At 33.1% G+C, this 14,951-nt stretch overlaps 1 protein-coding gene across 1 annotated transcript; it reads right to left on the bottom strand.

The window, feature by feature from the left end:
- Positions 1–11,502, bottom strand: LOC148597206 (uncharacterized). Its single transcript, XM_088563014.1, has 10 exons — positions 11,472–11,502; positions 10,746–10,868; positions 10,088–10,282; positions 9,835–9,926; positions 8,507–8,617; positions 8,196–8,228; positions 7,509–7,614; positions 3,192–3,234; positions 1,853–2,004; positions 1–1,022 (listed from the first exon to the last, which is right to left on the bottom strand). Exons 1-10 carry the CDS (start codon positions 11,500–11,502, stop codon positions 922–924), a joined length of 987 nt encoding a protein of 328 aa, XP_088419140.1. The 3' UTR covers positions 1–921.
- Positions 11,503–14,951: the final 3,449 nt, after the last annotated feature.

Here is a 14,951-nt window from a genome sequence, read left to right as displayed (position 1 = left end):
TTAATATATCAAATATTAACACTTCTTTTTTCTCACATTTTTCTATTTCGGTTCATAATCATGTGAATTTAGGGAACTTAAATAAGCAACTACTTGAGGCTGGGTACAACAAATGACTGAAAAGTTCTCGAAGTCTTTATGCTTTGATTTTGAAATTAGTTTCATTACAAATATCAGTAAGAATCAGATAAAATGAATCACGCTCCGAAAAGTATGGTCTATTGGAGATGCATTTAAAGTTCGTTCGTCTTAAAAGTGTGAAAGAGTTACCAAGGTAATCAAAATAATGCAATCCAGGGACAAAGACCAGACATGGAAAACAAACATACACAACAAAGAACTTAAAGTAACTAAAATCATACATACAAAGTAACAAAAGCAGATGAGCAACTCGGACTTCACTAAAATCTAGGAGCATGAAACAGGTGCACCGAAAGGGTAAACGTCCTCTGCTTTTCTAGAAACACACGCCGAGTTGCTCATAAAAAGTCAAGTCCGGGGTAGACAAACAAGGAAAAGAAAACTACGTTGAATAAATCAGTTTTCATGCTGCAGGAATGATTCAGAAAAGCTTGTTTAGAGTTACAATAGAATAATAGTAAGAAGTGAGTTATCTCCCTTTGATGATGAAAGTGCCATACTTTTCATAGATTTATATCGAATTACTGACACTTCAAAAGAAATAAATGTTATTTCTGTACTTCATATAAAATGTCAAATAAGATTTCATGGAAGACTTAAGTGTGTTTCTACAATGATTCAACCGATGCGTGATTTTAACAAAGAATAGCATAATGCTTTGCTGCATTAAAAGTAGTCAATTGTCATTAGCAGCTTTAGACCGAAATAGAAAATGAAGCTCGAGATTCAATAATAAACAGCAACAATATCCACACAAATCGTAATAGTCATCTCTACCAATCAATTAAATGCGTTAACTGTATCATCAATAGATGGTTTAAGTCCTATCATTTGTTTTCTCATATTGTCCAAGACCGACACCTGTAGTCCATATTTTGTTGCTGAAATGACAAAAAAATTATTTGAAGGACTATACATGTAATTTGATTTTTCATAAGAGTAAAGAGAACATCGTGGATTACTTTGATTTTCCTACATACAAAGAAATAGAAAATTTTATATTAAGGATATCAATGGTAGGAGTTTAGACGTCAAGAATATCATAGACTGGTTCCCGATCGCAATATTCAGTATGTTACACATATACAAATATAACCTCGTGAGAGAGTATTGCTTGTAGCTAATACCTGGAACTTAGTCCCGGGAACCAGGATAAGGATATCAATGCTAGGAGTTTAGACGTCAAGAAAATTGTTATAATCAACGTCTTGTGACTTCTACAAGGGAACACCAGATAAATTATCCTAATTTAGAGTTTATATTTTACTATTTATATTAAACTTTACAATAATATGGGATTCGGATACAACCAAGGTTCATTCTAAATTGCTCTTTCTATCATTCGTCGGAATTCGAACGAAATGTTGTCTTTGATTTTCCTCAATTGTAATTTCGGTCTCTATTTCGGCCTTTTTTCGTCGGAAAAGATTGGTTTAGAAATATATGTAGGTCATATTTCTATTAACAATTATATAGTTTTGCCAGAATTATGGCTTAACCTTCCATGCTTTGAAGCGACCATACCAGTGACCCATACCTATACCGCCAACGCATTTAATTATTTATATAAGTACAAAACATTTCAGTATTCGTACCATATTTGCTCAATACAATACCCCAACTGATATGAACAAGAGCAACGTGTACTAATAAAGATGAGATTATTCTTATATACCTTCAAACACTGTTCCAGAAAACCAGGAATACTTACCATAATTAGACCCTGTGAAACCATAAACATCCCAACATCCATCTTTGTTGTTGCTATTAGGTACAGCTTGTGGGTAGAGAATGATGATGTCGTTTGTTTCACCAACTTCATTATATCCGGTATGTTTTACGTACTCGTCATCTATATAGTATCTAAAAAAGTGGTCTTCTTGATTTCATTTGACTGCGGACATGAAATTGATTTTATTAATGTATTTTAACTCAATCTGAAATAGAGTGATACTGATTTCAATACAAATCTTGCTAGGCTACTGGGTGATAAAATAGCCCTCTGGGTAGGAATATGCCCTACAGTATACCAAAGTGTCCTACTTTATAAAAACAAATCAACTGTGTGATTAATAGGGTATGTAAGTGTCGTCACGTGACTCCGCGGTTTCATTAGAATGGGCTTTGTCTACCTGTAAAATGCATGGAGATTCGCCATTAACATATGATTAGGTTCAATATCAGGACAAAAATACTGCAATACAATATTTTGTTCTACAGGATAAAAATGTAAAGAAAAGCATAAGATAAAAGATTTTGCATTGTGATGTAGCGTTTTGGTTTCCCGGAAGTACACAATAAAATGCAGATCGGTCTTCGGATTTCAATACGTTCTACATCAGACATTCTCTTTGAAAAACGTACTTATATGGCTTGCATTCCATAAATATAAAAAACGACTATTGACAGCAATTTCAACTTGAAAAATATTATCCAAAACTTTACACATGTGTTCACTGAATTTTAAATATAGTGGCCTGATCCAACTGTTACATTTCTTGTTAACGATATTTCCTGTGCATAGTCGTGAATTAAATAGTTGAGAGAGAGTAATCAAGGGAAGCAATATTCTAGCGGTAATCAAAAGAATGTAATCCAGGCACGAAAACCAGACATGGAAAACAGACATACACAACAAAGAACATAAAGTAAGGTAAACAATACATACAAAGTAACAAAGCAAATGAGCAACTCGAACTGCACTAAAAACTGGGAACATGGATTAGGCGCATGTCCTCTGCTTTTCTAGAAATATCCGCAGACTTGAGAGGTGTTGTTCATGATTATGTCTCATGTGCTCTGTACTACACCTTATAATAATGGATACAGTTGGGTATTTATCAGAATATGATATGGGTGACAGTTATATAGCGTACCCATCAAATAAGGTAGAATTAATATAAACAAGATGGCCAGTCAAGGTGTATTTTTCCATACTGTTATATCTCATTGGCTAATTGTTGAGCCATTATATCACAATACGTGTTCTGCTGTTTTTGGCACATGCTTTATTTAACCGTCAGAGTGTATAGTTATTATGACAAGCTTACCTCCCCATTTTACACCCATGTAGAGCCAGGTGTAGTCTACATTCTAATAAGAAAATAGAGCATTATTAACTAAAATTGATGAACCTTTTATTTTTACGCTCCATCCACAGCGCATTTGCACATTCACTGTTTACTATTTATCATTTTTGGAAGATGGTAGGAGGTTAATTGTAAACGTACTTAATTTACTTTGTGCGATAAGCAAGGCTGTTGTTGTGAGATATGAGTTAATACTCGGTTAAAAAAAAACTATTGGATTTTCAAAGTGAATTATACAATAATTCATATAGACCTATAAAGCAACTTAGTAACAAAAAATGTGTAGCCTTTGGGTATATCCTATATTACAGAATTTGCATGATTCGTGATTCTTACATATTATCTTCGATGTTCTCTTTTTTGACATTGTACGCATGTCAGACAATTATCAATAACTACCAGTCCTAAAAACGACACGTCTTCCAAAGTTCCACAGTGGGGTACTCTGTGAAACATTTGGAAGCTATTTACTAATGACAAACATTAAAGTGATTTTAAATCATTTTTTCTCCAGACTGTTGTGCTTACATCAATACGACACTATTGAGTTCTTTTCACTTTTTTAGATGCCATAGTATCTAAAGATATTGAAATACTCTTCTTGTCACCGTTCTGTATGCCTTTTATTCAAACTGAGTGCTAATCGAAATCTCGGAGAAGAATTCCAACAATCAACAATCAACAAAGCTGTAAGTACGTAGTCATGTTCAATAGAGATCGACTAAAACAATACTGTTTACTAAAACTACATGACTCCGGAAACGTTTCGCCAATACAAACACATTCTTGTAATGGTCTGAATATAAAAGTCCTTTTACAATCCTACAAACTGAACAAACTAAGCATGAACTTCCAATTTGATGAATGTTAACACAAATGACCATCGGTTGCAAATCAAAAACATATCGATATTTATTTACTGAGATTGCAATATTTTTTTTTTCATATAAGTAGACAAATGTGCCACACATGAGAATCATATGGTTTGCATCATATGATCACCATATAAATCGAGCACCATATGATAATCATATGTTAATTATATGTTTTTCACAAACATATGATTGTCATATGTTATTAAGCCAAAATTACCACATGAGAATCTTATGATAATCATATGACTATCATATGTTCAATATCATGTGATTGTCATATGATTACCATATGATTATCATATGAATCGAGCACCATATGATTATCATATGTGGCACATTTGGCTGTGTAAGTAGCAGTCTTTAGAATATCAGACAGGATCTGTAGCGGCTGGTACGGCAGCTATCGTACCAATAGTTTTCGTTGATACGGCATGCCGTACCTAAACGTCTTGTCAAAATTTAAAAACAGCGTATTATACTAATTCAAACAAGTTGGCGTCCTTCATGATTCGAATGCTACACCTATGAAGATTATTAATGCATGTCACAAAATTCAATATTGTCTAGATTGTTTCAGTTGGTTAATTTTGTTGTTACCTTTCAACCAGCTATAATTTCTAATTTGGTTGTTGCACTTGTATATAATGACATGACATTGAAACATTGCAAGAGTTATCTTCTTTCCATATTTGTATGATTTATATGGAAAATGTTTTTTTTTTTTATCAAAATACAGATCTGTGTACAAAAAGGACTACTGTTACTTTAAAAAATGGCGAATGAATCCATATAAGCATCGATTGTTCAGTGGAACTTTTCTGAACTTTATATGTAAAACCTAGCAATGTCAGTGTTTTAGTTTAATATTTGTTAGGTTATGTACAAAAGGTGAACACCGAAAATATTAAAACTTTACACTTATACCGGAGGGATTGTAGCTGTTTTATGTGTTAAAACTTTACACTTATACCGAAGTTATTGTAGCAGTTTTATGTGTTAAAACTATAGACTTATACCGGAGGGATTGTAGCAGTTTTATGTGTTAAAACTTTACACTTATACCGGAGGGATTGTAGCAGTTTTATGTGTTAAAACTTTACACTTATACCGGAGGGATTGTAGCAGTTTTATGTGTTAAAACTTTACACTTATACCGGAGGGATTGTAGCAGTTTTATGTGTTAAGCAATGTCAAGTTTATATACCAGTAACCATAATGTTGTACTTTTCAGAAAAAAACGTGAAAAGAAACATTATAAAATGAGTCATATTGCTTTGTTGTGTGAGTAGTTATGTAGTGAGTAGAATTATTACACTATAAACAGTCAAAATATATTTCAAGATACATAGGAAAACCCAAATATTTTTTTATTGGAAATCCTTCAGTAGGCCTCATAGAAACTGTATTAAAAATATAAGTGCAAATGAAAGTTGTCCAGTGGAATTATTAACACTTACATTTTGGTTATGTTTTACTACAGAAAAAGTACAAGAAAAAAATATTTCAAGATAAGTACCAGATCCGAGGATATATATATACAGTTAAATTGATTATCTTAAGACATGATGAACCACCACCTGCCTGTTTTTTAGGCAGATCGATACTTACTATCCATATTCCGTAGTTAGGAAATAAAACAAATATGGCCACAAATGTTTGTTTGTTTGTTTTTTGGGGTTTTTTCGGGTAAGAGCATGGTAGTCTGACAGCATTATTTCAATTTTCAGGTGCGGGCCCAGGCACTTTGAAAAGGAGTGATTACAGCCGGGGCTCCTCGGAAAAATCGGGGTACTAGGACATTATTAACTATTTTTTGTCAAGTTTACACGTGAAAATGACAGGTAATTTACCAATAAAAAGGAGGGGTGTCAACCCCTGCATCCCCCTCACCTAGATCCGCTACTGAATTTTTTTTTTCTCATTCTGAGTGACATTACAACTTTTGATGTCAATGCAAACTCCCAAACAGAAGATCAACGTCAATCAAGCACAGGGACACAGGAGCTACATGACCACAGTTTCGAATATTTGTGTCTATGCAGAAGAGTTGTAGTGGTATCATTTTTACAAAGGTACCGACAGTTTTTGTTTATAATTGGTTTACTCCCGCCTCCAGCTACCTTTCACTTTTTATATTCCCCGATTATGTCAACGGGGTTGAAATTAATACAGTCATTAAAACTTTACCATGTTAGTGTAATACTCATAGGATTATTAATTGGAAAGAGAGAATAACCAAAATATTATCACGAGTGCCGAAGAACGCCTAGATTTAACGAGTGTGCGGAACTTGTTCCGCGCACAAATTAAATCTAGGCGTTCTTCGGCACTCGTGATAATATTTTGATTATTCATGATAACCAATTGATTATCCTATTTATTATATAGATTTTCTTCATAATTTATCGATATTTTCAGTATGAATTTTAATTTCTTTATTGGCGGATTGATATCAAAGTTGTTACATTTTGGCGGGAGGAAGCGCGAGAGTGAAATTACCGAATTTATTTCACAATGTGAATTATCGAAATTTATTACACTGGGAACATTCGATAAAACACTGCTATCTTTATAATAAAACGGTTTCATACAGCTTAGTCATTTTATGTATAAAAACAGCATTAAGACCAAAAGCATATTTACTTTATATTGCTATTGTGTATAGCTTGAATTAATATAGGTTCAATACATGCATGCAACTTCCACAATTTATAGCGACTAGCAAAATTTAATTGAGAAAAAAAAATATGACGTTTGCCTATGAAATGAGGTGCACATCTTGCTGTGTTTAATTTGCAAAATTCTTCAGTATTATGTTGTTGTGTGTAAGAGATTTCACAAAGTATGTACACATGAGCATGATGAACTATCACAAGGTTGAGCAGCTACATATCGTTCTAGACCTGCTTTCACCTATGATGACGTTGATAACAAATGTACATTGCAGTATCTGGAAAATTAAAGACAGTTAAGTAACGTTAATAGTTAAGTAGCAGCCTTTGTAAGAATCATGCAAATTCTGCAAAATGTGATACACCTTAAAAAAGGCTACATATTTTTATTTTTGTTATTCAGTTGCTTTTTAGATCTATATGATGAAATGTATAACTATTCCTTCCAATCTGTCTGCTCTTAGGAGATAATCCACATTTAAAATACAATAGTTTCTATTGTATTTTACTGTCATTTACAGAGTTATCTCCCTTAGTTATGAATTCTACAGTACATTCTATACAATTTTTATCTTCTAAGAGCACGGATTATATGAAAAACCACATATCAGTTTCTGTTTACTATAACAATTTAAACAAAATATCAAAATAAAAATATGTAGGCTTTACAACCGTGAATCACATTTGCATGATTCTTAGGTGGAGTGGTACTTAATATATTTGCTACTTACTATTTTGTTTCGATAGACAACCAGATGGAATGTAGATAAAGCCTATAGTATCCATACTATCCACCGAAGAATTCTGAGCAAACTCACTTTGGTCGTACTGTAATAACTGAAAGATCCTTAGTCTTAATTACAGGGTAGTCAATATGTATGCGTGGCATATTCTTTCGCAAGATACATTGTAGGAATGATGATCAACTTGAACTACCCTGTTTTTTCGATACATGAAAGTTTTTGTAGTGCTTCCATAAATAACCGTGGTGTTCCGATCAGCTTTGTGTGGAACAAAAGGATTTTTTCGCGGAGTCATATATAAGACACACACACACACACACCATTTACACGAAAAGATGCAAGTGGTAACAAATCTATAGTATATCAACTGTATTTTAGAATGATTCTAAAGCATATCGATTACTTAGTTTGGATTTTTGATATGTTCAATATTTCTTTGTCATTTTCGAGAGACGACAAACTGCAAAGGCGTTCTGGTTTCTAAAGAGCGATCTCTGACTTGAAATTCGATGTTGTGTAAATAAATTCTAGCCAGATTATTCGATAGCATCTGAATTTCGATTTATTTTAATAGTTTCAGGGAATCTCGACAGTTTTAATCAGAAGTAGCCGAAAAAAGCACACAATCAAACGACAAGGAATTATATAGAAGAATAAATTTGTTTTAATACTTACCCTGCCTTTTAGTTCTGTTCTGTTTTTAGGTCTCTACAATAGTAAAAATAATTTGTTTTTATTGATATTTTCGCTGATTAAATGTATGAACAACGCCTGTGATATTGTTTTTCACAAACTAGTGAATCAATGTTAGAGGTCACGCTTTTTGTTCATAGCTTTACCGAAATTGCAACTACATTTCTATTAACGAACTTTTTCTCATGTCATACATGTAATTTATATTATATGTATATAAGAAACGATGAATAAGTTGAAGCAACAAAGCGATCAAATATCATTTTGTAAGGTAATTTAAAAAAAATGGTCACCGTCAGGTTTCCGTAGATCCAGTTCAGAAGTTCGTAAGCAGCGTTGTAGCCACAGTTGTTTATATAGTTACTGGACAATTGGTCACATGGTCCTCCGTAGTTATCTGTTGGCTACAAAATTTCTCCATAGTATAAAAAGTCACATTTGTAAATCCGTCCGTATAGGACCCCAGAAGACGTTAAAACTACCCCAGTCAGCCAAAGAGTTAAGTACTTTTCTGTGTAAGAATCATGTAAAATGTGTGTAAGGTGTGACACATGAAAGAAAAAACACACAGATTTTATTGCATTAACCAAGTATTTATGCCTCATAACTCCAGAAATAACCATCAAAGTGTTTGTAAGGTTTGCCTTTTTAAGATATTGATAGTTCAAATTTAGTTGAAATTCACTATGGAAAAAATGGCTGGAAATTTTTCCCGTACTTTTTTCCTATATAACCAGTAAAACAATTGCTATGCCACTGATTATTCAGGATTAATTTAAATAGCTTTTCAGTTGTTAAATAGATGTATTGAATATATTTGAGGCAAAAAAATCAAATTGAGAAAAATGATGTGCCACCCATTGCCTGATTCTTACTCAGAATGGTACTTAAACAAATGAATACAAGAGATGAGAATGCGAAATATAACAAAAGAACAAAGCTAACTGAGTATTTAAGGAGGTAGACCTAGGGTAACGGGCATAACTCTTGAAATCAGTGATACGTTTGTATCATATTTAATTTCACCAATGCCTCTCAAGCTTTTGTTTGAAGCAGAATAAAATCAATCCAAGTCAATTAGATGCTTACATAAGATGGATGTAAAATGCTGCATACAACGTTCCAATGATTTTAAAGAGTTGTGTCCCTTACCCTGGGTCAACCACCTTAAATCTAAGATCAGTTGGTCACATGGCGCTCCACACTTTTATATGGGATACAGAACAGTAAGAATTACATATATATGCAAATGACCAGTTGGTCACATGACTCTCCATACTTTTATTTGGGCTACAGAATATATCAAATGTATGCAAAATGATAAGATATATAACAAGTACTATCTTTAAAAAAAAAGGATAACCGACGCAGTAAAATTTTGCTCTTTTTTACATATAAGTTACATTCAAGAAAACAACACATGGCACGCAATTTCAATTTTCGAACGCCACCAAGTTATCACTATTTGGCCAATCAAGAAACAAAATTGCGACCAGGTGACTCGCGTTTCCATAGAAGAGCGTTCTTAAGGTCAAAGGGTGAAAGAGAAACTATACCGACTGCGTCGGAAAAAGGCTAGGCCAAATGAAAAATATAGCGCATTGTTTATGTTGATTCTTACCATACAATGTTGTGCGCTGATGTTGAACACGCCCTTCACATTAGAATGTTTCACGAAGTGTTTGTAGTAAGACTGAATATTGTGGCCATTTTCTGAAAAGGAAATGGAATGGTGATTTCACAAAGGAATGTATTGTAAAGTATGGTGTCACCAACTTTTTCCAGTAATACAAATTAAATCTTGTTATTATAATAAAAAAAGATTAAAACAGAATCTGTCTCAGTGTGCTACACAAAATTCGTCTCAATCTTACTTGGTTTTATTTGAGTATCTGCGGTGCCAGCAAAGACGTATACTTTGTCAGTTTTCATGTGTAGTACGTCATCAATTTCACCCTTTTGAGCCATTTCTGTAGTTTGTCGGTCCATGGACGAGACAGATTCAAAGAATGGTATCTTCATACACATTAGCTCGGCTAGACTGGATCCTTTAGCACAATTGAAAGGCACTAAAGTGAATAAAAAATATCAGATGTACAACCCCTTTTTGGTGGTTCTTCCATTGAATAAAAATATACATTGTGGTATATTGCGTATCAACTTTTACACTTTGTTTTATAAAACGTGGAGTTCAGTATATGGGAGAAATTTCATTTATATATCAAAACACACTCTTAATCGCTCCGAGATGCAATACTTCATCTGTATGTGATATGCCGTTTTTTTTTTTTTTTAATTATCTGAGCACTACTTATTCCCCGTATATAATTTAGTTTTCCTACGAAACCCATCCCCCAACGTCTGAAAAAGCATTGTTTATCCGTAGTGGCACTGGTAAAACTATCATTTGATGTTGCAAATGATACAGAAAGATCGACAGTGATATTTCAGAACAAATTAATGTTTCAATCTTTTTTTGGATTTCTGGACCTAAGGTTATTTAAGACTGATGTACAACTCTCTTTATATAACCTCCGGCCACTACTCCAACGCCACTGTAGGAAGCTGAATGTATCACGTGCATCTGTGTTGCCATGGAGGCACCAGATGATATTCCAGATATCGATACTTTATTGGCGTCAATATTGTAGGTATCTACAATAAATATAATTCAGATTAGGTTAGAATGAAACGATCTATCCTTATGGTCTTTAATGTAAGTATTGTTTTATTTTTCAGTTCGATTATTAGAAATTGTCGTCGGTCTGTTAACAATTATTGTTGGGGCCTTTCAGAACTTGATTAATCGGGGTAACAACAAAATTACCGAACGCTAATCCGATCTAGAATCAAGTCAAGTCAAAAACAAATCTGGCAAAATAGATATGACATCACTGGAGCAGCTGGTACGCAATAGTCCTGACTTGGTATAGGCATTATAAACGGAATGTTGGGTTAAATCTGGATTTTGCAGCGCGCTTAACTGTCCCAATCTTCCATTGCAACGTGAATATATCGGTACTTTCATGCTATTAATTGCGTGATAATCGGTAAATATCCCGTGTTTACTCTTGCTGACGACTTCATGATGTTTATATTACGGTCCATTTGTGAATTTTTTGTCCATATCCGATCCTGCTTTCCATTATAAAATTTGCATTACTGTGTAAGTACTTTAATTCGTGGATATCCATTTTCGTGGACATGAAAATTGGTACCCTACGAACAATAGTACTTTCACAGTATGTGATATTTTACTTGCACTTGCAGAACTAGCTTGAACTCCCATTTAACTGTACATGCACGTGTATACTAATATTAGGAATGTTTATGACTCATTTATATTTTAAATGGACCGTCACGTTTTGTCTTGGAAAAAAGTTTAAAAATATCGGTTTAGATTACAATGTATGAATACTTTTGAAAATGAACAAAAACTTTGAATAGGGCAAAGTAATCACAATTTTTAGGCATTGTACATAGCTTAATTCACGAAAAGGAAATATGGTGATTTTGTTTTTAAATCAAGAAGCGTAAAATTTATGTATGTAATTTTATCTTTGATATCATTTTGGAAACTTTTGAAAGCATGTTAAACTTGAAGCGCTTGTCCATAATTCAAGCGTAAGCTATACGCATTAAATTATATTTAAAAAATAAATATGTAAAAAACTGTAACTTACCGAGTTTGTTAATATCACTATAGCACGTTGCAAGCAAAAAGTAAAATGACAGAACTATTTCCTGAAACATGATGTATTTGAATCTAACTATATTGATCATTTCAAGTTATATAACTTTCTTTTATATAAGAAACTCTTCACGTTGTCTGACAAGATTCGATGGCATAAGAGGATTACAAGATAAGTTACTTTCAAATACCATTCTCTGTAAGAATCAAGTAATGGGTGGCACATCATTTTTCTCAATTTGAAGCATATGTGACGTAGATATTGTTTGACTGTTTATACTGGCAAAAAGGGCGTGAAAATTTCCCCCTCATTTTTCCAAAGTGTATTCCAACTAAATTTGACCTAAACACATCTTAAAAAGGGAAAATTTACAAACACGCTTATGGTTATTGTTGGAGGTTATGAGATATAAATACTTGGTTAATCAAATAAATCTCTGCGGTACTTCTCCTTCATGAATTAGCCACACCTTACAAAAATTTTGCCCGATTCTTAGACGGAGAATACTTAAGTATACCACTTTAATTGCATATGTCTAGATTTGTTTGTTTGTTTGTTGGGGTTTAACGTCCGAGCAGCAATATTTCGGCTATATTCAGAGGATCATATGTCTAGAAGAAAGATAAATAATTCTATAAGGTTGTACGGAAGCCTAGAACGGACATCGCCTTACTAGTATTATAATTTTTTGACTTTATTGCTGATATTAAGTTGAATCATGTTTAAAACCTTTACATCCCATGTTTAAACAAATAGACTGATTCTACACACGATAGAAGGTTTTGGTGAGGGGGATGTAGAGATACATTTTGTTTTACATTAATGAGAATTAAGTAAAGACAAATAAGTTAATTATAACAAGTAAGTTGGTGACCCTCTACAGCTTCCGTACTTTTATGTACACATCCCTAAGGAAGAGTACACAGGCAAATATTTTTCATGTGAAATTCATGTTAATCTAGCTTCACATAAAATTCACATGGACTTCACATGAAAGTCATATGATTTTTCAGGTGAAATTCACTTAACAGGATTTGTATGTAAACAATTCACGGAAGACTCGATTCACCCGAAATTACGTGAAAACTGTCACAAAGTTTATTTGCTCAATTCAGGTTAAAATCATGTAAAATTCGTGCGGAAATCATGTTAAATAATTTTGCTTGTGTATATTAGAGACATATATAGTGAATAAGTCAAAGAGTCAACAACCCTACCGGGACGAGAAATGTCAGTATACCAACATGCACTGATTAAAACTACAAGAAAATGATATTATATAAAGCACACTGTATTCTAACATCTGTTGATTCATTTTTTATGTTAAATACAATAAAACATGTACATTTGCATTAACATAATTATGGTTTTGGCATAATGGGTATGTCGTAAGAAGCATGCATGTTCATTTAGTACATGTAAGGCAAAAGTATGCAACTTCATGAAAACGTAAGGGTTGGTACCAATTCAATTGTCAAAGAGGTTTGGTGTAAATAGCTTAGAATTAAATGCCGAAAAAAACAAAGCAGTAATAGAATTTGTGAAAAATTAAGACTTCATACTTTTTTCTCGATATTTTAGGGGGCACGCCTTTCTTTGGATCTATCTTGCAGGGATTCGTTGTTTCTTTAATGGTTCGATTCTGAAATAACGAAAAAAGGGGGGTCGGATCCAAATATTTATAAGAAGAAGTTACAGAGACTGTTCGCTTTTTTTTTGGCGCCCAACGTTTTTATATAAAAGTTAATGTCTGTTTTAGACCAGAATGTGCACTGTAGACATACACATGTTATCCCATGAAAGTTATGTTAATTAAAATTAGTTCTGTGGGTTTTTTTTTACCATGAATAAGTACATATAATCAATATGTAGTGTATTAATTGTGATTTGTTGTCGGTTTTTTGTGATAAAGGACCAAGGTACTAGTATGTTTTTCTTTTTGTTTTCATCTTAAAAATCAACGTTTTTCGTTTTTTCTACAGATTAGGTCGATTTTCGTCATTTTACTTCATTTATATTGGATGCTTTTACAGCTTGCATTATAGTATGGGTTTTATCCATAGGTGACCCTTAGAAAATCAATTGTTCGTTGCTTGGCTTTTGGTGGATGACTGTCTCATTGGCAATCATACTGCATCTCGTATTTTGATATAGTTAGTGGAATTTCGAATGAGATGAGGTGTGCTACAACTCCTTTTTAGTATTGTTGGCAAAAAATTATATTGCTCTGATGTTTTGTATAATTAAACTATTAAACTGAAGTAACGATGACTTATTGTTTTGTTTTTATTTTCATTTTTATAGTCGTTATTTACCGTGTATGTACGACACAATTTAATTAGACAACCCATAAAATTGGCTCAACCGATTGTAACTAAACTAGTCATGGCGTTGTGTCCTTGTGTGTAGTTTTGCACAATGATTTTTAAAGTTTTAAAAATGGCTGCAAAGTACCAGTAAGTCTACGTCGTCAAAACGGACCAAAAACTGTTATAGCAGAGATCGACAGAATGTTGACGTGGGTGACCTTGGTTAAAACTACGTTTAATCAAACGTATACTGTACTCGTTTATTATATACCTATCACAGATACATTCTCTGGCCAGATAGTATTGCAGGTTACATTAAATTAAGAATGTTTAAACTATCATCGTTTAAAATTTATGGGCGTACTCCCCCTATTCGAAATTACAAAAATAAAAAACTATCCATTATCACACCTTTTACATTCACATTTTGTGTCATTTTCTAGGCACTGAATTTGACAAAAAACACGATTTGTCATTAGAATAAATAATAATAAACAGAAATAATGGTTGCCAAGGGAAACTAGACGTGGTTTTAACCGTTCATACCTACAGTAAGTGACCGTGGGTGCATGTTGTAATTCTAAATCTCGAGCTGTTTATTTAGTGTTTTTTTTTTTTGTTTGTTTTTTTTTCAACGATCACATATTCATTACATATTCAACTTTATATAGAGATTCTTTTCTTTCAGAATGAAAGTTTCTTTCATAGCTACACTACCTGTCGTTGTAAGTAGGACT

The sequence above is a fragment of the Perna viridis genome, chromosome 15 (assembly GCF_037379345.1).
Source record: "Perna viridis isolate PV_CMFRI_1.1 ecotype Kerala chromosome 15, ASM3737934v1, whole genome shotgun sequence".
In the NCBI taxonomy this organism is placed as follows: domain Eukaryota; kingdom Metazoa; phylum Mollusca; class Bivalvia; order Mytilida; family Mytilidae; genus Perna; species Perna viridis.
This window is presented reverse-complemented; position numbering and strand designations above follow the sequence as displayed.

Bases quoted from the DNA above. Each gene is read 5' to 3' on its own strand.
- LOC148597206 (XM_088563014.1), bottom strand. From the start codon at position 11,502: ATGGGAGTTCAAGCTAGTTCTGCAAGTGCAA. The intron at 9,927-10,087 runs GTAAGATTGAGA...TTTCCTTTTCAG, and splicing joins AGATACTCAAATAAAACCAA to AAAATGGCCACAATATTCAG. The intron at 1,023-1,852 runs GTAAGTATTCCT...TTGTCATTTCAG, and splicing joins TTTCACAGGGTCTAATTATG to CAACAAAATATGGACTACAG.